Raw genomic sequence first — 27139 nt, 5'->3', positions numbered from 1 at the left:
ATGCCCCCCCAAGCATCAGAGATAGAAGATTTCTAGCATTCAGGGCTGGGAGAGATTTTAGAATTGAACTTGTTCAACCCTCTTCCCTCCCTCTTTCCACGGAGGACTAAGAGATGAGCCGAATGGCATTTCTTGGGCACAAGTGCAGCTCTGCTAGGTGCTGGGTGACCGTGGCCTGGTACCCAGTCTGTGGCCTGAGGATACAGGAAGGGCGGGAAGGCTCCTGTATAGCAATTGGATGTCTAGGCATGTGATCATTAGGCTTGCAGGTTCTGTTTCTCGGTGTGTGTGTGTTTAAGTAATTCATTTTCTTTGTGTTTTACAGAAGGATTCCTTCAAGGTGGATTGAGGACCAAAAGAACAATAGCAACACGAGTTTCTTGGGCGGAAGCAGTTGTCTGGGAGAGTTACAGCTCATTCAGTCACATGACTGTCAGGGCGGCCTGCCTGCTCGCATTCCCTCCCACCTCCTCCCTCAGAAGCTCTAAGACGGTCTCAGAGACCTCAGGAACCCCAATTTATTCTCCAGCCTCTGTCCTGATAGGAAGAGAAGATGATTTTTCTTGTGGGCTTTAGCCTTTTGCTTTTCTGTGAGTACACTCATTGTGTACATTCCTCATGTCCTACCACCCCGTTTCCCTTTCTCTGACTTTAAACACTTGGCATGTTTCTCTCTACACTTGGTTTTCCAGTTATTCTCTGCCTTTGACTTTCATCTCTGTGTCCTCCTCCGGCCTCTGCCCATGGAGTTCCCTCTGGGTGGGCCTGTGTGGGACCCAGGACCTGTGGAGTGCGGGGCTTCACTATCTTCTATTTCTTCTCTTTGCAGACAAGGGCGTGCTGTGCGACCAAGTGACCCAGAGCCCCCCGGACCAGACGGTGGCCAGTGGCAGTAAGGTGACACTGCTCTGTACTTACTCCACTACGCAATCAAACCCAGGTTTATGCTGGTACCGAATACGGCCCGATCGCTCCTTCCAGTTTATCCTTTACAGGGATAACACTCAATCCCAAAATGCAGATTTTACTCAGGGTCGGTTTTCTGTGCTGCATAATCAGTCCCGGAGAACCTTCCACTTGGTGATCTCCCCGGTGGAGCCTGAAGACAGTGCCTCTTACTACTGTTCCATGGACCCCCACAGTGAGGCAGATGCTCAGGAAGTCTGAACATAAACCCCGGGCACAGCCTCCTCTGACTACCTCTTAGGGCAGCTCACATCCCCAGACATGGGATCCTTCTTCCCAGTTGTTTTGTGTTCCGGCCTGGCCTTCAGAGGTGCCCTAAGGAGTCTGCTGACTAATAAAAAGCCAGCTCCCCCTGGCTTTAGATGGAGCAGAGCACATCCCCCCTTCAGACTCAGTGGGCCCTGGTGGCGGCAGAGGGGGAGAGGGATGCCTGAAGAATTCTCATCTTTGTGTCCCCAGTGCCCAGCTCACTCACGCCTGACAGAGCCGGGCTGACAAGTATGTGCTGTGAGTCCTGGGAGGGTATCAGCATGGGGCAGGTGAAGGGCCAGGCTAGGGAGAGCTCACCAGGAGGGTCTTTATTTTAGTCTCCATCCTTTATCCCTTACTGTGAATTGGTCTGTTTTCTTTTTAAGACTCAAAATTAGACACAGAGTTACTTCAAACATTTTCACCGATTCACCTTTTTTTCTGCATCTTCTTGTACAGCCACCTTATTTTTCCTGAATGCTCTTTGACACCACCATTTTACTTACTCTGTTTGGAGAACATTTTTCTTTCACTGGAGAGCATTGAGATACTCCCAGAAAGTTGTCTGTGATTGCCAGAACCCCAGCTTCAAAGTCCCTGAGTCTGGAGCTCAAGGTTGTCTCCAAGGAAGATAATCATCTCCAGGGGAAGCCACTTATGTGATGTCAAAACAGATACACCCTAAGCCCTGGGAACGGGTCCCTCTTTCCTTCATTTCCATTGAACTCTCTGCCTTAAAACAACGATTAGAGTTGTGAGAGGTAACCTGGGAGAGGGTAGAAGCCTTAGCACTAGAGCCCAGAGACGTGAGGGCGTTCATTCCCAAGGTCAGAGAGTTGCCTAATGACCGAGCCAAGGGGGGGTGCCACACTTTTAGGGCTCTCCCCGGCAGCGGCGACCTAGTAGGCTTTATCAGTAGGTGTTCTGGCAGGAGTTTACCTAAGCTTCAAAACAGGGGGGCAAAGGGCAGTCACTATAAAGAGGAATGTAGAGGACATGGGTGAGGGAGCCGAAGGCCGTGGGCAACTGACTCAGCCTTCGGGTGTCTCTGTTCTGCCCACGACTGAGTGTGTGCAGCAATCTTCTCAGGGTTGTTGTGGGCTTAAGTGAGGTGCTGCATGTGAAAGCTCTGGAAAACTAGAATCCACAAGATGATGCCCCCCAGACCTGAAGACAGCCATAATCCCCTCCTCAACCTCCGGCTCCTGCCATTAATTATTTCTGGAGACTCCTTTTGGTGGAGGAAATTCGAGATCTTGTGATAAGCTAGGATTTTTTTTTTTTTGCCACCAAAGTGGACCAGAGAGGGTGACTCATTTATATGCTAAATATAGGACAATCCTGAAGTCCAGTCCAGCTGAAATCAAATCAACACCTTGTCCTTGTCTTGGGGGTGCAGTATGCTTTTGTAGAAGCAACTTTGGGCTGCAGCTCTTGATAATGTGGTTCTGCTCACAGCCCCGCCCTTGCCTCACTGAATGACTTTGGACAAGGTATATTACCTTTTCCGGGGGCATATTTTTTCCAACTGAAAAATCAGGATATGATCTTTTTGTTCTTAGCCACTCACAGAAACATGCTGATGTTGCCCAAGGTAACAGATGGAAATGTTTTGGAAAGAGGTGTTCTTTACACATATGAGGTGCAGTTGCGTGGAGTCTTTTTAATGGTTTTTCCCTGGCTGGACCTGCTTATCCACCTCGATGGTCCTAAACCCACTGACTCAGAGTGCTGCTGAGTCTTTGCTTTGGGCTGTGAAGACATAACATGGGAGTCTGCAGATGGCTATGGCAGGGGGAGTTAGTGAGGGTTGCTCTTTCACTTGTGGCCTCATAAACCCCCACTTGACACCCTACGTAGTGCCCTGGGTGCCAAAGAAACCACACTACTGTGGTGCAGGAGCTCTGCTACCTGAGCGGGTGCACTTGGAAGAAGCTATAGCCTTGCTGAGATGGGAGTAGCAGAGCTCATCAGCCGCAGAGGGGTCATTGCTGCGAAATAGCAGCGACAGCAGGAAACCCAGGCTAGGGTCCCCAAGGCGGAACCCTGCAGGCTTGGGGCTCAGGAAGCCGCAGCGTGACCTACAGGCTCAGTTTGGCTTCTGTCTGCCTAACAGAGAGCTCACAGCACCCACTTTACCCCTGCGGTGGTGTGTTATGAGTAAAGCTAGAGGCAAGGAGCACTCAATGCACTTTAATAAATGCAACAGAGAACAGCACTGGGAAGGGCAGAAAACCATCAACAACACGGGGCAGGCAAGAATCATCGTCCCCTGACCTCAAATTCTCTGTGCCCAGATTGGCAGGCAAAAAGATAATCTTTTTACAATCAAAATCCGAGGGGTTCTGTTCCTCTTCCCTCCCTCCAGAAACATTTGCACAGTTCATTGCTTGAAAGCAGGCCCACGTCTTACTCATCTTTGCACCCCCGGCACAGAACCTGGAACTTAGAGGGAGTTGATTCATGTTTGTTAAATTCACCAACAGAAAGAAGTGCATTTTCTCTGTATTTTACTCTGATCTTTGCTGATAGCTTGGAGAATATCTGGATGAGGTTTTAGAAACCCCACTGGCTGCATGAGAAGTCAAATGTAATTTTGTTTGTAAAGTACTAGGAAAAGCAGAAAGTGCTTTTGTGGCCGAGAATATGCCAGCTCAAGGCAAACCTAGTGCTGGGCTGAGCAGAGCCATTCATGTTAGGTAAGGCCCTCTGCTCTCCGTCCCCCAGGGTCTATTTTCCTAGGCGACCATGGAGCTGGGAATCTGTTGGCTCTCACTTTCTACTTCTGAAGGCAAAGAAAGTCAAAGGAACAAAACACCTTTTTCAAAGTGTATCAGTTGTAGAAATGAAAAAGAAAATGAGTCCTGTATCTCTTTATAAAGCAGCAAAAAGAGCAGTTAGGACCATAATAACCCCTGTACTCCCCAGGACTTTTGTCTTTCCACCAGGCTGGAAAATGAGCTGGGTTTGTTGCCTTCGAAGGAAAACTGCTTTGGGTAGCAGCCGTTTAAGCAAGGCTGGGATAGGTCAGCTTGAATCACCGAGTAGGCAGAAGCCTAGGAGACAGCTCCTCTGTAGGCTTTTGTGAAGACATAACGTGAGAGTCTCATAATGGAGCCTTCTCATGCCGGTCAGCCTGCAAGTGAAGGACAGTTGTCAGAGCATCATAGATCACCCACCATCAGTGCTGGGAGGAATCATGGTCCTCGTGTCATCTGGGGCTGGTCAGCACTTGCCGTGCTGTTATCATTGCAGATGTCACTTATCTATTGTGGCCTGGGTCCCTTCTGTACACCGCCATATTCAGCTAGTCAGTATTAGCTTGTCAATGTTGGGATAAGCCATGCAACCCATTTGCTCTCCTTAGTCATAGCTCCTTTGTTTTATGGATGCAAAAACTCAGGCCCAAAGAGGTAGAGCAACCAGGCTAGGGTAGCATAGTGTTAATGACAAGGTCAGGGTGAAAACCCACATCTTTTGACTCCTAGTGTAGGGCTCTTTTTAGATACCACACTGCCTGTGTCCTTGGGACTCCTGGAAACCAGTCACCCATTTGGAAGTGACTGGACATGTTTTCAGGCTAGGTTGGATCAGTCCCACACTCGAAATCCAGAGTTGTCCCCAGATTAGGAGTTGGGACTGAGGAGTCGTACTGGAGAAGGGGCTTTGTAGGCAAACCTAGGTCCCAGTTTGAACTTTATGTCTGAGATTACCTGAAGAGGGAATGCAAGTAGCAGGCAAATAATGTCTCAGCTGCAACTTTGTATGCATCTTGAGTAGCTAGCAGTGGGTAGGTCACTACAAATGGGGGTGTAGCTTCATCCCAAAGTTGGGCTGGTCTACACATTGGAGTCCTGTGATAAAGGAATGGGAGCTGGCATCCCTTTTGTCTAGGCTAAGGCAGGTTCTGGAAATTCTTTGGGTGAAGCTTTACTGATGGCCTTGCAAATAACCCATGGCCCCTTGGCCAGATAAACAAAATAGTAAATAAAGAAAACTATTTCTCCTTACTTAGCTCCACAATTTTTTTTAGCTCCTGGGTTGGAGGTGGGGATTATTGGCTGGTATTACATTACACAACATAATGCATTTTGAGTCTGGCTTGAAGTAAGAGGATAACAGGAGATGGGGTGTTATGCAGAGTATCTGAAGTGGCCCACCTTATTAAATCATAATATGTCTCTATGTGTTTTTCCCTTCCCAAGGCTTCTTGGCCTCTTATATTCCTAAACTCCCTTTCTCCCTGTGTAGCGTAGTTTGCATGGGGGGTAGGAATAAGAAGCAGCTAATTCTTACCTTAAAAGAAAAATAACTTGGCAGTCAAGAGAAAATTGATGGCCAGACTCTTGGCAAACACCATTCGGAGCCCCAGCACTGTGAGGGACAGCATGTTCACCTTCCCCGCTGTGAACTGTGAGCTGTGATGAACTGTGGTTGAACAAAAGTAAAGATGGTGGCTTTAGCAAGAGACTAAGTTGCCTTCCAGAAACTGGGCCCACAACACTGACAACCAGCCTCCTCCGAATCACCAGCATTGTGCCTGGTCTGCAAGCCCAGCTCGCTGCCAGACAGCCCTCCGGGACCCCAGGCTGCTGCTCACTCCCAGCCAGGCAAGCTTTGGAAACCCTTGCTTGCAGCCAGGCAAGCTTTGCTGAGAGACTCAGAGGGAACCAACTGGGCTCAGGTATGGTTTTTGCTCTCTTTTGAAAGCTGGAGACTTTTGGCCCCCTCTGAGAATGACAGAGTTTGCTTTAACCCTCAGTTCTGAAGTCGACCCTTGGTTTCAACTAACCTTTGGGCCCATAGAGGCTCTCTGAAGTTTGCTCCATGTTTTCAGGTTCTGTTGGTTTTACGTTACCTAGAACAAACAGCAGTGGTCAGGGATTCACTGGCAACCAAGAGGCTCAAAGGATTTCAGGTTTTAAAAGTGGAGGAGACTCTAAGTAAGTAAACTGAGGACCAGGGGTATGACTTGGTTAAGGTCAGACAGCTATTCACATAGCCAACATTCTTCCCATTCTGGTTTTTTTTTTTTGGTTATACTAGGAGGCCCACATTCAGGTATGCCTCTAATTTGTAGGAAGAACTAGGGTTCTCAATCCTATGATAGGCCGGGCTGCCCTTTGTTTGGCATTCACACTGGATTAGACTGCACATGAATTTTTAACCCAAAGTCTAGTAGTAGGACAATCATTAGTATGAAGAAGACAGTGGTTGGTGAAGAAGAGATGCAGGGGGGATGAAATAAGATGGGCTTTATCTCAGATTCCAGCCCAGGGATGCAGAGTTCAATTCCAAATCAATGGTGGGCCATAGTCGGGCCTCAGTCTTGTTTCCAGCATGATACCATATTAAGAGTGATCTGTCAAGAGTTTACATCTCCAACTTCCCTTTCCCTCAACTCTTCTTCCCTACAATTCCAGCCCCTTGAAACTAGATATGATCTACCTGAAGATTTTTCCTTTGGTTCAAAATCGGTGGAGCGCACAATTTCATTGTTGTGTTCGACTGAACAGGTCACTGAATTTGAATCTCCGTACCGACCGAGCTTGACAGCACTGTATTTCCCACTGGGAGAGATGACGATAGCAGGGTCAAATTCTATTAGTTTCTTGGATGATTCAAGATTTATGTTTACATTCTTAGGGTAGAAATCCTTCACCAGGCAAGCAACAGTCGTCCCATTTTTCATGGTGAAAACGGATGGTTTGGCAGGAGGCTGGCTTCCTGTAAATAGAATTAATTTATTTTGAAAGATGATTATCTGTAAGTGTGGGAGTTAAACAATGGTGGTTACCTCAATTCTGTTGGACCAAACGTTATAATCCAGACTTCCTTGCATCCTGTGTGTGACCTGGGCTTCTTAGCACCCTCATGAAGGGGTAGCCAAGGGAAGTAGAAATGAAAGGCAGTCAGTTTGACTTCTAGTTAGGAGCTGCTAAGTGAAATGGCTGAAGCAGGGATGGAAAAGAACAACTACAAATAAGTTTCTCGATCGTCTGAATTTCAATTATCTGTATTTTATTAATCAATCCTCTGGACAATTGCAGTCAGGCTGAGTAGCTTTATCAGTTGGTTTATTTAAAATGCATCAGCCCTTGGAGTGAAAGCAGGGTGGGTGCTTGTTCTTGGCATTGTGTCAATCAAAAAATCAGGTCTGAGAAGGACTACATGACTGGTTCAAATACTCTGAGGATGGTAGTGTTGGGGTCACTTCAGAATGTCATCCCCATTTTACAGCCTAGAAAGGATAACCACTGAAGTTAAGGGGTACATCTCTCTGCCTTTAGGTGAATACTTATTCTTTTGTAAGGGACTATCCTGCAGTTTCTTTTGAGTCTTTAATCAGAAATAACAACTATCATTCCCAGGAAGTCCTTATAGACATAAAACCAGTTTAAACCCAGATCTTGTTTTATTCTAAGTGAAGCTATCGAATGTTGGTTTCAATAATTGGATCTCCCTCTGGCCTCCTCTGCATTCATGCTTCACCCTGAACTCTACCATCTACCTGCCACTCTGTACCTGCATCTTCTTCTTTCCTTGAAACTGAAAGTTTTAAAGCTTTGAGGGAGGCAGTAATGATTCTTTCCCACCATGACTTATTCAAGTTTCTGAATTATGATAAATTTTGACCATGGAGACTTGGATTCTTAGTTTATCTTTAAATAACTGGGTTTTTGAAAAAAAGATTTTATTTATTTATTTGAGAGAGAGAGAGCCTGATTTACTTGTTGTGCGAGCATATGAGAGGGGGAGGGGCAGAAGGAGAAGCAGACTCCCTGCTGAGCAGGGAGCCTGATGCAGGACTTGATCCCAGGACCCCCAAAATCCGGACCTGAGGCAAAGGCAGATGCTTAACTGATTGAGCCACCCAGGCACCCCGATCTTCAAATAACTGTTAAAAAAGCGGGGCAGGGGGAGGTGAAAATGCCTGAAATCAGTAGAGACAACCAATCTCTGATGTTGCTCTGGATTTATTTCCATTCACAAGCTTAACTGCTGATTTTCCATATTAATTGCTTGTGTGAATATAGCTCTTTTATTTATTTATTTATTTATTTATTTATTTATTTATTTATTTATTTTTAAAGATTTTATTTATTTATTTGACAGAGGGAGACACAGCGAGAGAGGGAACACAAGCAGGGGGAGTGGGAGAGGGAGAAGCAGGCTTCCCACCGAGCAGGGAGCCTGATGTGGGGCTCGATCCCAGGACCCTGGGATCATGACCTGAGCTGAAGGCAGACGCTTAACGACTGAGCCACCCAGGCACCCCTATAGCTGTTATATTTAAAACTTCGGTGAGTTTTGGGGCCCCTGAGTGGCTCAGTCCATTAAGCGACCGACTCTTGATTTCGGCTCAGGTCATGATCTCATGGTGGTGAGATTGAGCCCTGCCTCAGGCTCCGCACTTAGTACAGAGTCTGCTTAAAATTCTTTCCCTCTCCATCTTGTCCCCCTTTGCCCCCACTGCTCGCACACTCTCTCTCTCTCTCAAACAAAGCAAATCAAATCAAAACAAAACAAAACAAAAAAACCTTAGGTGAAACTTGTGATATCCAATTAAAAATGTTTTGCATTCCAGTGTACTTTTGTTTACTATGATTTACAATCAAGACACAAGGTAATGCTAAATGAAAAGTCTTGGTAATGAGTGAGTAAATGCAATGATTTTTCTAATGTTCTGTCCTGAATTTGGATCTGGGCTTTGCTGTGAAGCTCATGGCAGTAGAGCTATAACCAAATTAATTGGTTGTGTCTGGTTGAGACGGAGTGTTTGCTAGTCTGGAAGTTTCTGCTGATCACCATTTTGTAAGTGGACCATGGCCAATCATGGCTTTCCTAGGGAATCAGCTGTTCCAAGAAAGCCCCTCATCGATTCTCCACTTCATTCTCTGCCTGGAAGCTCAGCTGAAAGACTGGGTTCTGTTTCAGGCACTCGGGCAAGGAACTCATTCCTAAGAATCTGGTTCCTTCCACTTTAGGCTTTAGCTCGAGACAAGAGGGCGGCTGGGGATTTTTTTCAAGGGGCTCTCCTAGAACCTACTTTCAACCTATGTGAGAAAACCTTCTTTGTTTTGCTTTCCAGTGAAGCCACTGATAACAGACACTGATAACTCTCACAGTAACGGCTTGAAAAACCACACGTTCTGCTCTTTCACCTGCCTTCAGACTTGCGACATTTCTTGCTCACTCTACTGACCTTGGTCTCATGTATTCTGGTTGATTTTCAAGGGAGTTATGTTGTACAGCGAAAGGAAACTAGCCCATTAAAAAATAAACAACAAAACAAAACAAAATAATCCTATCTCCTTGGTTACCTAAGAGTTTGACCCAATACTAGTCTGATTTACTTGGATAATTAAGGCTTGCTTGGGATTTTAAGGCAGTTGTCAATGTTCACTCTGGGCTAGAGACCTGGTTTGAATAATTTGAACAATGTAATACAGCTGACAAGACAAATGTCTGCAGAAGGTAATACACTTGTGGGATTGAGCTCTTAATCTGTTAGCATTTCAGATAACTCACAATGCATTCATTTGGTAAAACGTTTTTCTCAGACCCTCTTTCTCATTGAATACCTATCTGTTGAAAACAGTTGTTTGAAAGTAAAATGTTTTATCTAATCCATTCTTTGGTATCACGGTAACCAAAGAAAAGGTTATCTGACTGAATTGAACCTTTAAAAAAAAAAAAACGGAATGCATTTTATATTGTTGCCATACTCTTATTTTATATTTAACTTAAACCAAATCTGAAGTTGGGTAAAATTTGCACTATTGTAGTCCAAAATTTAAAGATCTAATTGTTTATTTTTTGAGAATTTCCAGTCTTTCTTCTTGGCCCACCAATATAATTACATTTCAACGTGGGTTCCAGAGGGCTATTTGTTTGAACAATTGTTTTATTTCAGACTTTCTCTTTTTATGAGTACCGATCCAATGCTAAGGTTATGTGCTGGTCAGCAATACCAGAAGTATATACCTTTCTTGAACAGTCTTTCTTAAGTTATACACGTGGAAATCATCTATGTTTTAGATTCGCATAGAGTCCTCCTGGCTCCCTAAGAATTGTACCATCTGTAACAAATGTCACTCACAATTTCAAGGCTCTTGGACAATATGAGATTTAACTTGAACACTGAAATACAAGTTTGCTCTACCTGATTACTCCGACCAGGTTAACCACCCCTCTCCTTTGAATCCAAACTACAGGACATTTGTTTTCAGGTTGCAATGAGGCATGTACACTAGTCAGCCTAGCCAAAGAGATGGGTAAGAATGAAACAGTCTTCTGGAGATTTTGGGCCAAAGCATCTCTGCATATCCCTCACTCCGCTCATATGCTCTGACAATTACTATAATTTTTCTGGTTTTCTTTTTTTTTTTTTTTTAAAGATTTTATTTATTTATTTGAGAGAGAGAGAGAATGAGAGACAGAGAGCATGAGAGAGGGGAGGGTCAGAGGGAGAAGCAGACTCCCCGCCGAGCAGGGAGCCCAATGCGGGACTCGATCCCGGGACTCCAGGATCATGACCTGAGCCGAAGGCAGTCGCTTAACCAACTGAGCCACCCAGGCGCCCCAATTTTTCTGGTTTTCTTGGCTGCTCTGAAGATTTCAGAAATAAGTGGGGCCTATAGTTCCCCCCCTTTTTTAAAGTAGGCTCCACACCCGGTGTGGAACCCAAAGCAGGGCTTGAACTCACGACCCTGAGATCAAGAACTGAGCTGAGATCAAGAGTTGGATGTTTGACCGACCGAGCCACCCAGGCACCCCAGGGCTATAGTTTTAATATATGCTTTTTAAAAACAAAACTAGTTGCAGAGCTACTTCAGTGACTCAGCCTGGTGACTTTGCTGGGGCCTACCCCCACGCCTGGGCTGCTCCATCTAGTTCTACTATCCCAAGTAATGCAAACTGGATGGCAGCCCCAGTGCCAGGACTCAGTTTATCCCTAGAAATATCGGGGAAAAAAGTCAACTCACGTGGCTCCACGACGAGTCTGGTGCCAACTCCAAAAAACATCTGTCGAGTATCCCAGGAGCACATCGCGACAGCGCCTCACAAGTAACCAGCCTGGGGCTGGCCTTGGGACCTGCGCTAGAACATCTGTGCCCTGCCTCCGCTGCCTGGGTCCCAGCCTACAGACCCCACAACTCAGAGCACTACAGAGCTGCCCTTGATGAGATCAAGGGGCACAGAGTCTCAGTTCCCTTTGAAGCTAATAATAGTTTGCTGGATGAGGTTGTGAGCATGAAATCCCAGCCAGGAGGCACAGGGACAGGGGACAGGGCTGACACAGAGGGAGAGAGGAAGGTGACAGGTGACTGGTAGCTGCCTTCAAGATGGACAATTCAACTCCCAGTTTATTGGGGGGCCTCTCCAAGAAGAACACGATAGCTTGGGAACAGGGATGGGGCACTGACTGGCGACATTTCTTATAATGAGTGTCAGGCTGAAGAGGGTTTAGACACAGGTCTTGTTCTCAGATTCTGGTTCCTTCTCTTGGGTCACAAATTCTGCTTTTTTGATTGGAAACCTAATTTCTTCCCCATCACTCAGACTGAGTCTCACAATAATAAGGAATCTGTCTCCTAATTCCCTGAGCTCAGGGAAAGGCTTTCTAAGGATCTGAGGGTTGAACAAGAAGTTGGTAGCCGACGGGGAGCCCAGTAGTGCCGTGGGTCACGGATGCGGGTCAGAGAAGCTGGTGCTTGCTTTGAACTGTTTATTTTCGCTTTGTAATTTCTCCTGTCTCTGGATCCAGATACAATTCAGGAGGATATAGTAATCATATGAAATGGAATTTAAAGACCATATGGATTACTCTGTCTCATCACCAGAAATCAAGAGTCTAAGGCTAGAGCCAAAGGGAATGACGGTTGTATAGGGCCATTATTTGCTGTTAAAACTTTAAGGATTGAGGGCTTGACTTGAAATTCTCACTTTCCCTACCTGAGCTTCACATAATCATATTACACTCCATCATGGAGAGAAAACTAAAGAAGTAAATGGAGTATCACTGGAGAGCATGGGTCAGTGTCCCAGCAGCTGGGCTAAGCATCACTTTCATCTCTTTCCTTCTTCCCTAAGGCTCCCAAAGGCATAGCCTCAGAGATTTGATTCCAACACTGCAGATAATTCTGAATTTCAAGTGGAAATGATTTAAAGGGAAAATGAAACACAATACTTTGTGCTCAGATGCAATTTGCCCAACATCGATCAGACTGCCATCAGCTACAACACGATTGTTGCCCTCCTTCTTCCTAGTCTCTCTCCTCTCAGAGACAACTCACCAAATTCCGCTATTTCCCTGGAAGCAACAGGCAATCAAGAACCCCTATGAGGTCATTTTTCCTTCTGAGAGGCAGACGCCGTGTTGACACTTCATGTACATTTCCCCATTGCTTTATTTCCTCTGAGATAAAATTTAACCAGGTAAGGGCAATGTCTGCATTTTGAAAAGCTTCTGAAAGATTACTGTTCTCTGGATGCATCCCAGTGACTGACTATTGGTAGCTATGCCACATCAGCCCTGGATTTCCGAGCCCTGGAACAGATTACCAGTGGAAAATATCCCTAGGAGAGCACCATTACTTCTCTATTGTCCTGAAGTTGGTGGCTGTGATTCCACATTGGATTCTACAGGCTCCTGAACCCTACATCCAGAGTAGAGTCTTCAGATTCAGGGCTAACAGAAGAGATGAGCACATTAACTGCTTTTGGCCAACCCAGACTAGGAGGGGGCTTTGGGGATCATTTAGTCTGAGCCAGGCACACTGACTTAAAGCAAGTTCTCAGCAAAAAGACACAAGGGAAGATTGGCTTTTGTCATCTGAGGGAGAGAAGACTATCTTGATCTAACTCCTTCTTTAAAAACATTTTTCTTCTTTTTAACTGTTCCTCTTCTTACACCGTGGCCATGATTCTCTGTCCTCATAAACAGTGGAAGACTGTCCTCACCTAGAGCTTGCCTTTTCCCTGGTCCTAATCCCTGACAGAGGAAGGGACCAAAAGGCTGACTAAGGGCTTTATTTGGGCTGTTGTAGAAGGCTTATTGCTACAAATCTTCAGAACAGAGTTTCTATGCATGCACAGACTATTTTCCTAAGGGAAACCTAATGAATTTGTCCTCGGATTTTACCTTGACTCTCTGCAACAACAGAACAATGGGTTTTCAGTTTGGAACCTCCTGACTTCCCAAGAAGCTCCATTCATTCAGGGCTAGGCTACAACAAGTCCAAAGGAATATATGCCCTGAAGTAACATGTATAACCTACTTGGTTCCACGATGAGTTGAGACCCTCTTCCAAAGACAAGTTGTGCTTCATTACACCACCTCAGACATCATTACAAAAACCTCGCTACCTATTTGCCCTCTGCGTGGTCCATCTGTGTGGAAGGGGTGGGTGGAGCAGAATGAGTGTAGCTGGAGACATAAAACTCTGCAACAGTGTCTGAGATCTAAGCATTATATTTTGGCAGCTTGTTTGATATGTGTTATCTTCTGAGCGTTGGCATTTAGGAAAGTCCCTGGGTTTTTTGCTATTACCTCCTCAACCTGCCATCACTTACCCCCTGATCTTGCTTCAGGGTCACATTTTCACAGAGAGAAAGGGATCATTTTGGCTTTGCCCAGAACTGACAAATGGCTACTATTAGTGGAAACATAACTATGAGGTTCAAGTCAATGATAAAGGACTATGCCTCAGTTAGAGGTGGAAGATCATGATGGTTGGAGCAAGAGCCGTTGATGCAAAAGATTGGAGCCTACCCAAAGGGTCATAATAATCATAGATGCCTACCATTTGTATAAGTGCTTTGCTACTTACAAATGTCTTGTGTTTATACTATCTCAGCAAACATTACTGTAACAAACTCCATGAGGTGAGATGATTAGATCCTTCTTACAGATGAAGTCCCTGAAGCTAAGTATGGTTAAGATAGTGAGTGGCTGGGCTGGGCCTTACTCCCAGGTCTCCAGACTCTAGTTTCCCTGCATTTAACCAGAGTAATAGATGATAGGACTGGAAGGAGCCTCAACAGTCAATTGTCAAAACCTTTGTGATGACACAGTATTAATGGACACATAGGGACAGTTTGGATTCCTTTTCCAGTACCTTTAAAAAAATCAAATCATAGAGGTGCGCCTGGGTGGCTCAGTTGGTTAAGCATCTGCCTTCAGCTCAGGTCATGATCCCAGGGTGATCCCTGCTCAGTGGGGAGTCTGCTTCTCCTTTTGCCCCTACCCCTACTCGAGCGAGCGCGTGTACGTGCTCTCTCTCTCTGTCTGTCTCTCAAATAAGTAATGAAATCTTAAAAAAAAATCAAATCGCAGAATTCTTACTGGGTCATAAGACACAGCATTGGACTTTCTTGGTTTCCTACTAAATCTTCCCTAAGAATTGGTCTGGATGATAATCAGAATCATCGTGGGCTAAAGCTGGAAGACACCTTAGAAATCACTTGGCTTACCTAGAGGGAAACTAATGTTCAGTGAAGTCAAGTCAGAGAGCTAGTCAGTCAAAGATAAGGATTGGAGCTTGGTCTTTGAAATATTGGTCTGACATGCTCATCATCACACCTCTCATTTACTAGATGTATTTAGTACAGGCCTGGTTATGACCTGGGTCTGTAAATGGTGAATGCACAGGTGGTATGTTGGTTATCTAAAGTTAGTCGGGTGGAGGGAAGACAGCACATATTCTCCAGGAAAGATCGTGGGTCGAGAGGACCACTGCAGCACATACCTCATTCTGGACCTTATCAGAGACTCAGTCCCTGTTCCTCAAACCATCCCTTGCTAAATTACATGCTGGCTAGATCTTTTCAAGTGTTTCCCAAGCTGGTGACTTGGGAAAATATTTAACAAAGATAATTGCTAAAAACAGTGGTCATAAGAAGGAAAAATGAGTCACTTACATGGTTCCACCTCCAGATAGGTTCCTTTGCCAAAGATCAGTGGATCAGTTGTGCTGGAGAATGAGCAGCTGATAGACCTTATCTAAAAACTACCTTGCTTTCTTTTTCTGGCAACCCTGGCGCCAGTTGCCAAGTCATGTGATGGATAGTGGATGGTATTTGTGTCTCATCTGGACTAACCTCTTTGTTCTTCAGTCTTGGAGGCTATCCTTCAGGACCAAAGCAGGAGGTGATTCCTGTGTCAAATAGAAATCTGAACCTTTGCCTTGTTACAGTCTGAATCTGTGCTCTGAATGAGAGAGACTGGAAAAGAGTTTCTTAGTATGAGCAGGAGAGAAGAAAGGTGGAACGTTGGTATAGAGTAGCAGTTCTCAGCCTTTGGGTTATACTTAAGTAGGGCAAAGATCTAGTGAGTTATGTACCTCACTCATTCCTCATTCCTCATATCCAGTCAGAGCTTTGCATCATTGTCAAGCATTGTGCAACAGCTAGACTTCTTAGTATAAAATAGACTTAGAATCTTCAGTGCATTTAAATAACATATTCATGAATATCACATTGTAGCAAGCTTTCATGATCTACTCACACTTAAAAGTGACAGTTAAATTAGCCTCTGTCATATGGAAAAATCAGAGTCTGTAAGAGTGCCCGTGTCACTTATAAAAACCAGGGAGAGAATATACATTTTCAGATCCATTACAGCCCATAAAGGACTGAAGATTGTACTTTGAGAATCACTAAAATGGAAAGTGAGTCTCAGTTCTGGTGAAGTAGAAAGATGTCAGAAGACCTGAAATCTAGCTGGACTCTGCTCCTCACTGAGCATATAATCTTAGCCAATTTCAGGGAGCCTCATTTGCCTCTTTTATAAAATGAGGGTAATATCTTCTGTATTGGGGGTTCCTAAGATGAAATGATAGGGTGTATATAAAGCACTCTATAAACTAGAAAGCCTTGGTGGGATGACTGGAATGTTCATTAATGTTAGACTCAGAGAAAACACGTTTTACTTGAAGCAAGGGGTGGAATTTCCCTAAGCACAGAGCTTCCCAGGGGTAGGATGGTAAGGAAAGTTCACTAAGAGAAAATAGGATCCTATTTTTTTAGAATTTAAGAAGAGAGTGCTCACTTCTAAGGGCTGTGGGTGAGGCCAGGAATCCATGTTTCTGTCTCCCCTGGTCTTTTCTGGGGGTCAGGTGTGACCTCCATTCCATTCTCCAGTCTTCCCTTTCCAGTCCCCACACTGGAGTCCTTATGGTGGCCCATGAGCTGCCTCGTCCCCAGGCCCATTACCAACCTGACCTCATTTTCAAATTCTCTCCCCGTCACTTCCACTTTCCTCCAGCCACACGGGCCTCCTCACTCTCCTTCACACGCTCCAGACAGCACCGCGTTCCCCCGGCCTGGAGGTGCTCTTCCTCCAGATATCTGCGCGTGGCTCACTCGGTCACCCCCTCAGGTCTTTGCTCAAATGTCACCTTTCCAGTGAGGCCTTCTGTGTGACTCCTCTGTTAAAAACTGCACACTGCTCCCTCTTCTCGTCTTCTGCATTCCCTTTCCTGCTTTATTTTCCTTCACGGGGCTTATTACCACCTAAAATACTATATATTTTATTTATTTATTTGGATTACCATCTGTCTTTTGCCATTAGAGTGAAAGCTCCAATAAGGCATCAATTTTTGTCTGCTTTGTTCATGCTGATCACTCAGCAGTGAGAAGAGCGCCCAGCAGACAGGGACGGGGACTTGTCACAAGTTGGGGAGCAAGGACTTGGCTTTACCTCTGCAGGTTCCTAGTTGGCTTTTATTTCTGTTTCCCTTTGCCTTACGCCACGACTGATTATCCTTTCACTCATTCATTCATTCAACAGACATTTATTTAGTGCCTTCACTGTATTTGTGGATACAGTGAGGAACAACTCAAAGTCTTTGCCCTTAGGGAGTAAAGGAGACAGATGATCAATGAGCATCCGAAAGTGTCGGGTGGAGATGAGGGTATAGAAATGAAGCAGGGTAAGGGGACTATAGGGGGTGATTGGAGAAGGTGTCAGTAGAAGTGACAAGACCTGGAGAAGGAGAGCGAGAGAGTTTTGTGAATCCCTGGGGAGGGGATTAAAATAGGGGAGAAAACAGTACAGGGCCAAAGGCACTATCGGGCACAGGCTCCATTCTGAAACTGGTGGTTGCCGGAGGGGGGGGGTGGGGGAGGAGCAAGTGGGGGAAGGGGAGCAGGAGATAAAGGCTTCCAGGTATGGAATGAATAAGCCCTAGCATAGGATAAAGGCACAGTAGAGGGAATATAGTCAATGGTATTGTAATATTGTGTTGTACAGGAACAGATGGTAGCTACGCTTGTGGTGAGCAGAGCGTGATGTATAAACTTGTCGAATCACTATGTTGTACACCTGAAACTAATATAACATCGTGTATCAGCTACACTGAAATTAAAAAAAAAAAAAACACTCTGTTCTGGGAGATGTTCATCGTGAGTGAGAGGGAATGCCAAAGGCAGGAATGAAAAGGTTAACTCTTGGAATTTTAGAAACACATTAGTGATCCTGGGATTTTCTGGACTCCTTTTTTCTCAGGATCATCTGAGCATTGTTTGGATCTTTCTGAGTATCTCGACCCTCGAATCCAGGGGTGTAGTGTGAGGAACGGGCCTTGCCTGGAGAATACCTCTTTGGGTAACTGGTTTTGGTATGGCGGTGGGAGGAGCGCTTCCTTGGTGAAGGACTATGGTGGAGATGGTGGTTGGAAGGGAAACAGCCTAACGGTGGCTTTAGACTCTGCCGGCGGCTTGGAAAGGAGCCCAGTAGAGGAGGAGGGGGAGGCTGGGCCATCGCAAGAAAGGCCTCCATGTGTGCCTCAATCAAGCTGCAGTCTCCACAGAAACGACAAGTTCTGGAATGCACAGATGCTGGAATCAGACAGATGATACACATTTTGACTTTGCTAAGCTCTGTGGTCTTGGAGAACCTGCCCTCCATCTGTAAACAGGCAGGTCATAGTTCCACATGGTCATTGTGAGAAGTGCATAAAATGACATTCATTAATAAAGTGCCTCGTCCAGTGGCCTGATACACAGTAGACACCCAGAAAGTGGTAGTTGATATAGTGATGACATATAATAATATATATTCTTCTTTTTTTTTTTTTAAAGATTTTATTTATTTATTTGAGAGAGAGAATGAGATAGAGAGCATGAGAAGGGGGAGGGTCAGAGGGAGAAGCAGACTCCCCTCCGAGCAGGGAGCCCGATGCGGGACTCGATCCCAGGACTCCAGGATCATGACCTGAGCCGAAGGCAGTCGCTTAACCGACTGAGCCACCCAGGTGCCCAATATATATTATTCTAAGTGTATCTCATGATCCACTTTCATGAAGATGCTCCTGAAGCCCGTGCTTCTTTTCTAAGCTCCTCTCATTGTCATGGTCAGTAGCAGACATTTACATTGTGGCTTTTTCTTTCATGCTCTCTTGTCCTGTTCTCTGGTTCTGTTTTATGAAGTTAAGAGGCATCCCCTGGTTTTCTCTATCCAGACGGCTAAAAGGTTGATGGATTTGGGGCTGTGGGTTTGCGGGCACAAAGCTAACAAATGGAGACTAGGGAAATCAGTCACTAACCTCACATGGAATGTGGATAAATTATTATTTTAGTGAGAAATTTTAAAGCCAGTGAGGTGTAAGGGCAAAGGCCTGAACTAGTTGAATCTTCAAAATTTTGCTATGATTTTTTTCTTTTTCTTTTTTTTTTTAAATCTGAATTTCTCTGCTCCGACTATGTCAACACAGCTTTGGATCTCTATCTCTTTCTGGATGCAGAGCCCTACCCCACTTCTCCCCATAGTGTGTGCAGTCTGGGAATGACCAGCCAGCACTCCTTCCTTTGTTGTTGTTGTTTTTTTTTTTAAGATTTATTTATTTATTTTTAGAGAGAGAGAGGAGAGTGAGAGAGAGTGTGAGAGCATGTGAGCAGGGGGAGGGGCAGATGGAGAAAGAATCCTGAAGTAGACTCTGTGCTGAGCGCACAGCCCGACACGGGGCTCGATTCCAGGACCCTGAGATCATGACCTGAGCTGAAATCAAGAGTGGGATGCTTAATCAACTTAGCCACCCAGGAGCCCCTTGCCCTCCTTATTTTCCCTTCTTCTGCCCTCAGTGGTATGCCTCTTGAGCATTATCCACCCAGGCATTCTCTGAGGGGAGCCCACCCCATCACATTCTCCCTCTGCACCTCTCTGGAACCTACTTTTACCTTGGAAAACACAAGCTGAATGCCAAGCACCAGGCCAGAGTGTGCTGTCTCTTGTCTAGTAGCCCCCTCAGCAGGTTTGGGACCACTGACCCCACTCTTAGACTTCCCTAGATCTTTGGAATGGGGTTTTGTATTTGTTTTTTACATTTGCTGGCTTAATATTAATATCCACTATCTAACTGGAAGCTACTGCCAAAAAGAGACTGCCTTTTTTTTTTTTCCCCAACCGCAAGACACGGTTGGATTCAAATGTCACTTAAATGACACAGAAAGATGCCTTCTGTGTTGAGTGCAATCTTTTGACAACTTTAGCATTGATTCTTTTATAACAGTTAATTAGTGAGTGGCACCAGATCCTCTTAGTGAGGGAGACGAACACCATGAGTCCTTAGGGAATTGCTCCTTCCTGTGTCCTATAGGCTTTAAAGCATTTCTTAGTTGGAAGCATTACACATTCACTTTGTTCTGCTTGGAATCTGGTCTCACTGGGAACCAGAATGTTCCCACTTCCTCACGAGTAACCTAGCTTCCATTTGCAGCTCAAACAATTAGAAGCAGATGTCTGGTTCCTTTTTTTCTGAAGAGAAATGTAGCAACACCAGTGACCACCGTCTGGCCTTACCCTCTATGGTCAGCTCTCTCTCTCTCAGCCTAAAGTAGGCCAGAATTATTTATATCTGGAGAATTTTGATAGAATCACAGACTCAGATCAACCTTTTTCCTGATTAGTTCTCTCCTTGGGGAGTTAAGCCAATGACTCTGGTCTCTACAGCCTGACCTGAACCCCACAGATCAGGCAGAATTTTCTCAGTTTCTTCAGAGCTGTGTGGTTCTTTCACAGCCCGGATTCTATTTTTTTAAGATTTTATTTATTTATTTGAGCGAGAGAGAGAGGGAGAGAGAGCGAGCACGAGTCCAGGGCAGAGGCAAAGGGAGAGGGAGAGGGAGAAGCAGGATCCCCACTGAGCAGGGAGCCCGATGCGGGGCTCGATCCCAGGACCCTGAGATCATGACCTGAGCTGAAGGCAGAGGCTTAACCGACTGAGCCACCCCGGTGACCCCAGACTCTATTTTTTTTTAAACCGACAAACCTCCTCCCAACTCCTATCGAGGGGACTGACCATAGTTCACATCTTCCCTACAGTCCTCCTTGACACTATTTGGGTGCTATTACTACCCATACATATCCTGATATTTCTGCCCCTTAAATGGAGGAGCCTCTAAACTCAACAAGCAGACAAATGAGTTACTTACGTGCTTCCACGGTCAGGCGAGTCCCTTTTCCAAAGAAGAGCTTGCTAGTAACACAGCAGTTGAGGCCATTCCAAAAACCTCAGCGGCCCTCCTCGGGAGCTCCTCTTCCTATTAGCTTTAGGACTGGAGGGTCTTTAGGGCTCAGCTCTTAGAAAGATGGCCCTCAGTGCTTATTCAACTGGTTTATGACGATTTAATCAATTGCAGGTGGGGTGGGCTTGCTTTGGGGAGGCTGTTGACTGAGGAGAAGGGAGGAGCATGTATTCCTACAGTGAGCATTTCTAGTATAGCATGTTTCATGATGTTCTCTGAATTGTTGCTTTCTCTTGTTTTAGATTGTTCTCACTCCTAGACCCACCCCTAACTCTCAGTCTTGGAAAACCGACATTGTCAAGAAGATGGATCTTGGATTCATGACTGTTCCAGAGTCAAGGCCTTCACATCCCCCAGTACTGCTTTAGACACAGACAGCGTTTGGCATAACAAGGGGTGATGGGGGTGGCGTGAAGCCCTGATGAGGTGCCGGGGATTTACGCTAGAGTCAGCATCAGAGTGAACAACTATGGCTGGCGATTGCCTAAAAACCAATCAATCTCTCTTTGAATTTGTCTTCCCAAACTGCAAAGCCAAGCACTCAGGCAAATCTCTCTAGGGACTTGGATTCAGAAAGTCCATATGAGGTGGTTCATATAACTCTTCCCATAGAATCAACACGGACCAGGACAATAATAGTTTCTAAAGAGACACCTTTTTGTATTCTCCACATGTGGCTGTAGGAACATGTTGAAACGCCGGTTTCATCCGAGGGAGTGAGAGGCCAGCAGCTGGGGGTCACTTCTCCTGGTCCAGTCAACTTCCTGGTGTCCCTCCTGGGTCCCTGAGCAAAGAGGGGTGGCTTCCTGCAGTGTTCATCCCCTGAGGCTTGGTAGCCAGGCTGAGGGTTTCCCAGGGAAATGCTCTACAGTTTTTGTATAGGTCTCTGTGGCTTTTGTAGCACTGTGGGTATCCCTCCAATCACAGTGCTACGGAGCTTTACAAAAACCTCCCCTGGTTTCACTCTGTGTGGCCTCTGAGCGCCGCTGGGGCCTGATGTTTTCTCCAAGTCAAGCTCTGGCAAGCTGAAAGGGTTTTGGCTGCTAGGGCAGGGCAGGCTTGCCCAGTTGCTTCTGTCTTCTGCCCAGAAGCCTCTGCCAAGGCTTCTCTGCCTTGTTGGCCGGATCGGCCCTGGAGTTTGCGACTAGAATGGTCATTCAGAAGTCATCACATCCGTTCCCATCTGTGCTTTCGGGCCAGTCTCCTCTCAGATGGTTTCCCATAGAGGAGTTTGTTAGATTTCTGGATGTCTCAAGTGGATTCTGCATGCTGTGGGTTGGGCAGAAAGTGTCTGTGGTCAGTGGAATTTCTCCTGTGACCTGCTAAGCCTCTGATTCACCTCTGCCTGCCCCACTTTATACCTGAATAGTGTTATATAGTTTACAAAGGGCTGTCATATAAATTTAAAATTTCATCCTCTCCATTGACTCCCTGGTTGCTAAATCCAGGGCCAGTAGCCCATATGGTGCTTTGTGTGATGTTGAAAAGGCGACCGTGCTGGGCAAATGCAGAGGCAGCCCCTCGAGTTCAAGCTTGGCAGACAGATGGCACCTTTGTGTGCTTTATAAAAGCTGTCCCTTTCTCCAGCTGATGCAGCTCCGCACCGGGTCCTCGGCTTGGCTGGCAGAGCGCGAGCTGAATTTTAGCCCTGCTTGTCCCCTCAGCTGAGTACCCTTGCGTAAGGCATGGCCCATGGAATAAGCACGGCGACCCTGGCCCAATTCAGTGGATTCTTGTTATTTATATTCTTGTCTGACCTCTAGTTTTTGACAAGTTATTCCCTTTTCGAAAACTCCTCTGGGGCCCTCCATACACTGGTCCCTGTTTGCCTGTGAGTTCTGTGTCTATCACTGTGAAAACAAAGTGACATTATTAAATGATAACCATTTAAGGAGAGTGTGCATTTTACTGCTGTTGCTATCAAAAGGGACCCAGATTTTAAAAAGGTTTATCTTCACACTCGCTCTAGAAGATCTTATGCAAATCCACGGCTTGATTAAGTCATCACAATTTTACTTACAATCTTTGTGACAACTCCTTCCCACCCTACATACAACTGCATTCCTGTCCCATATATTCCAAGCAACTGCATTTCCATATACAGAGTCTAACATTCTTTTGTTGAAGAAAAAAACAAAACCAAACAATGCCCCCCTCCCCCCAGAAAACCAAAGAGCAAATAGGAAAAAAGGAAAAGAAGAAATGTTATGCTCTCAGTATTAATGTAATGGGATGGCCTTGGATAGAAAGCAAGGAAATGTGGGTCTCATGGGGAGGGCCAGAGGAGAACAAGGAATTGCAACCTGAACTCTTGAGTAGAACTGGTTTTAGGTGCTAAGGTTTGAAATGGCAGGAGGTGGGTGGTTACTGTGTTGGATCACGAATTAAGGTGCTGGTTAACCCCCGTGAGACTCACCGACCCCTTCCTAGTGCTGGTATAAAGCTTTCCCAAGCAGCCATTAGAAACTGGTTTGAATAGAACTAGTTATAGGAAACAAAAAGTTGGGGATGAAAAAGCAGCTGAACTCTGGAGTAATGCCAAAGCTTAAACCAGGCAACCGTATGGTTCTGGGGCAGTGACTTTTACAATTCCCTGGCTGTGGCAGAGATCTGGGGTGACGAAGCCTGATGAGAATGTGCTTGTTGTGGCTTCCTAACTCTTCACTCCCTCCCAGCAATGGAAGTGTGTGCCCAGGTACTTTGCCCATGACTTTGCAAGGCCTACTACAAGCAGAGTATACATCCCACTCTATTGACTCTGGGGCTTGGCCGTGCTTGGACTGATCAAACATGGGTGGAAGTGACAGTGTGCGAGTCCAAGCTGGAGCTCCAAGAGACATCCCATCATGGATTTTCACCATTACTTTTAAACCTCTTTCTTCTGCGATGAGAGGAGCGTGCTCCAGCCTGGGTCCTAGAATGAAGACATGCAGAGAAGACCTGAATCCAACCCACATCTTGAAGCCAAGTCCAGCTGGACTGCAGAACACTGAGCAAAAGCGATGTATGTTTGTTGTTGGAAGTAACCGGCAATTCGGGATTGTTACAGATCATAATCACAGCGGAGATAGCTAATTAATACAGATGCTAAGCCTTGGGGGGAATCTCGAATATGAAATTACATGCTTGAAATTATTGGTAGCTCCCCAATTACTTCAAGGTAAAATGATATGGAACACAGGCTTTTGTCTACCAACCAGGCCTACATCTTGTACTTTTCACTTGCTCCCTTGAACTCAGCTGCACTGAAATACTTGCTTCCTGAAAGCTCCATGTTCTTTCATACCTCTTTGCCTTTGCCATGTGATTGCTTTTGCCTGAAAAGCCCTTCCCTTCTTTGATTTCCCAGTTTGGCCCTTAACCCACTTCCTTAGATCCTATTCATTCTCTGGTCTTAGCTTTGCTGGTGAATTCCCTGGGAAGCCCCAGATGATAACGGAAGACTGGACTGGGTTATATACCCATCCTTTCCCTCCCTGCAACAGAAGTGTGCAAAAGAGAGTTCATGAAACCTATTTTGCTCTCTTTTTCATTAGGTAGAGATCCTACCTAATGAATCCCTAGAGAGAAGGGATTTGTCTGGTTCATCTCTACATTCTGTGCCGGGACAGTGCCTGCCTCAGTGAGTGCTCAGAAAGTGTCTTCTGAATCCATCCTAAGGATGAGATATCTCATGTTCAGAGAAGATAAGTGAGGAAGTGACACAGCCATGGCCAGAACACATACATGCCCAATTCCGAGTCCCTAGCTCTCAGGCTGGCACCAGGCTGCCTTGTGGAACATCACCTACACTTGTGTAGTGGGCCATAGCAACATTCGTTGTAAGCAAATTGATTTTTAACATTAGCCCGAACTCCGCATCATCAGGAAAATAAATTTGTTGTGATTTGCTGCACACCATGAAATATATTCTAATGTCACATAGAAATGAGTTTCACCTGGTCTACATTCAAGTCACGTTCTTTTCCATTAATGTGAGTCATCAAGGATCACTCGGGTCTCTGGGGAGGAAGCCTGGAGTGTCATGGCTGGGGGAGACCTCAGCGATCATAATACTCAGTTCCTTCGTGTTCAGATGAAAGAGTCTAGAAAGATCTAGAGAGCTTTCACAACTTCGCCAAGACACCCAGTTTCAAAGAAGCATACAAGAAATCAAGTACCCCAGTTCCTAGTCCAGTGGTATTTTTTGGCACACCTAGGCAAATACCCAGTCTTTTTTGGTTTTTATTTTGGCCTTTATCATTTGAAAGTGTTTCTGGCATTTATCATTTGAAAGTGTCTCAGTCTAGGGCGCCTGGGTGGCTCAGTTGTTAAGCGTCTGCCTTCGGCTCAGGTCATGATCCCAGGGTCCTGGGATCGAGTCCCATATCAGGCTCCCTGCTCCGCGGGAGGCCTGCTTCTCCCTCTCCTACTCCCCCTGCTTGTGTTCCTGCTTTCACTATGTCTCTCTCTGTCAAATAAATAAATAAAATCTTTAAAAAAAAAAAAAAAAGAAAGTGTCTCAGTCTAGCTGACCTCCTTCCCTGAAGTGGCCAGAGACTGGCCTGGACAATCTGCCATTTTCTTTTTCTCTGTGGTGTTACAGTGTCGTATGAGATGCTCTTCTGTGGGAAAGGGAAGGAGCAGACACAGAGCTGGTGTATCCTAAAGTTCAGCTCTTCCTGGAAGGAGGCTGGGCCTTGTTCTCAGTGCTGGGCAACCTCATTCTCTGGGCGGGGTGGGGGGGGGGGAGGTTGGTGGTGTGTGTGACAGAGGAACAGAAACTGTGAAAACTGGGCTTCCATGGTATTGTCCAGTCCCAGCTAAGACCAGGCCCCATGCTCAGAGACTCCCAAGCACTTTGAGAAAACTCATGGGATACCAAGACAAAAATGAAGTAGGGGTTGGTCAGGGGCATCCTCCAGGTTGGAAATATTTGGGATTGAGGACTTTGAACTAGCTTTATTTATTTCCACCTCTGGCTCCTTGACATGTATTCTGAGGGTTATAGACAAACTGCAGAATATTCAAAGGAGAATACCAACCTGTTGAAGATACTTCATATCCAGTACAGGAAGGAACAGCTAGAAAACATGAGTGAGTGTAGACCGAAGGAAGGGAGATACTGGGTGTGTTTGATCATATTTGAATATATGTCAAGGTAGAGCTGGCTTATTAGAAGGCAGCTGGATTCTCAGGTGTACTTAGGCATTCTACCTACTGCAATATGCTGGTTTGGTTAAAAAATATGAAGAAACTCTGGCCTTCCACAGATAATGTAGTTTGAAAAGAGATGTTAGTTGCCGTGTGGAATCTGAAACCATATTAATGAACTTTTCATATTCTCTTAGATTAAAATCCATTGGTCTCGGGGTGCCTGGGTGGCTCAGTCGTTAAGCGTCTGCCTTCGGCTCAGGTCATGATCCCAGGGACCTGGGATCGAGTCCCGCATCTGGCTCCCTGCTCAGTGGGAAGCCTGCTTCTCCCTCTCCCACTCCCCCTGCTTGTGTTCCCTCGCTCGCTAAATCTCTCTCTGTCAAATAAATAAATAAATAAATAAATAAATAAAATCTTTAAAACAAAAATCCATTGGTCTAGCTTGCATTTTGGATGAAACTTTCACCAGGCATGGTTTTGTAACATTATCCATTGGTCATTTGGGAAATAATTGGTTCACTGATTTAGGCAACTTCCACATGTTAACACATTTCATTATACAGTATCAAACTATCACAGTTGTTAATATCACCATCAGTATCTTTAAATCAGAAAAGTATTTAAACATTGGGGGGCCATTCAGCTCATGGTGGCAGATACAAGTTTTCCTTAACTCCACCTTTTGCCTAAAAGCTTAGATTTTTATCATTAGCAACAACTTTCCAGTTGTTCTTCTTGATGTGACAGGCTCAGTTGATTCATTTTCAAGAAGTTGTCTGCCAACGGGGCGCCTGGGTGGCTCAGTTGGTTAAGCAACTGCCTTCGGCTCAGGTCATGATCCTGGAGTCCCGGGATCAAGTCCCGCATCGGACTCCCTGCTCAGCGGGGAGTCTGCTTCTCCCTCTGATCCTCCCCCTCTCATGCTCTCTGTCTCCCATTCTCTCTCTCAGATAAATAAATAAAAAATCTTTAAAAAAAAAAAAAAGAAGTTGTCTGCCAAATCCTCAAGTCTGAATAACCATAGTTTATCAGTCATTTTTTTCAAGCAAAGGGATGTTTCACGGAAAAAGTGGCTAGTTCAGCTTGCAATACAGTGGAAGTATTTTATGTGTACTCCCTCTTTTGATGCAAGAGGTGAGATTTAATAAAATTAATAGTTTTTACTGCTTTGTCAATGTTATAGACTGAATTGTGTGCACCCCCCCAAATTCATACATTAAAGTCCTCTCTCCCAGAACCTCAGAATGTGACTGTATTT

The 27139-nt window shown here is 45.4% G+C and overlaps 1 protein-coding gene and 2 gene segments (V, D, J or C); 1 reads left to right on the top strand and 2 right to left on the bottom strand.

The window, feature by feature from the left end:
• LOC123861423 (T cell receptor alpha chain MC.7.G5-like) overlaps positions 1-27139 on the bottom strand; it is a 251548-nt gene that overhangs the window by 82341 nt on the left and 142068 nt on the right. The window lies entirely within an intron of this gene.
• On the top strand, positions 332-25405 carry LOC135361598 (T cell receptor delta variable 3-like). The segment is given in 3 exon segments: positions 332-590; positions 830-897; positions 20988-25405. Coding segments are annotated over 3 exon segments (231 nt in total).
• LOC123861424 (T cell receptor delta constant-like) lies at positions 3394-11293 on the bottom strand. The segment is given in 5 exon segments: positions 3394-4351; positions 5512-5643; positions 6008-6073; positions 6664-6942; positions 11205-11293. Coding segments are annotated over 4 exon segments (540 nt in total).

Source organism: Mirounga angustirostris, unplaced genomic scaffold, assembly GCF_029215605.1.
Source record: "Mirounga angustirostris isolate CCGP_5_RB_7025 unplaced genomic scaffold, mMirAng1.0.hap1 SCAF_9, whole genome shotgun sequence".
Classification (NCBI taxonomy): Eukaryota; Metazoa; Chordata; class Mammalia; order Carnivora; family Phocidae; genus Mirounga; species Mirounga angustirostris.
This window is presented reverse-complemented; position numbering and strand designations above follow the sequence as displayed.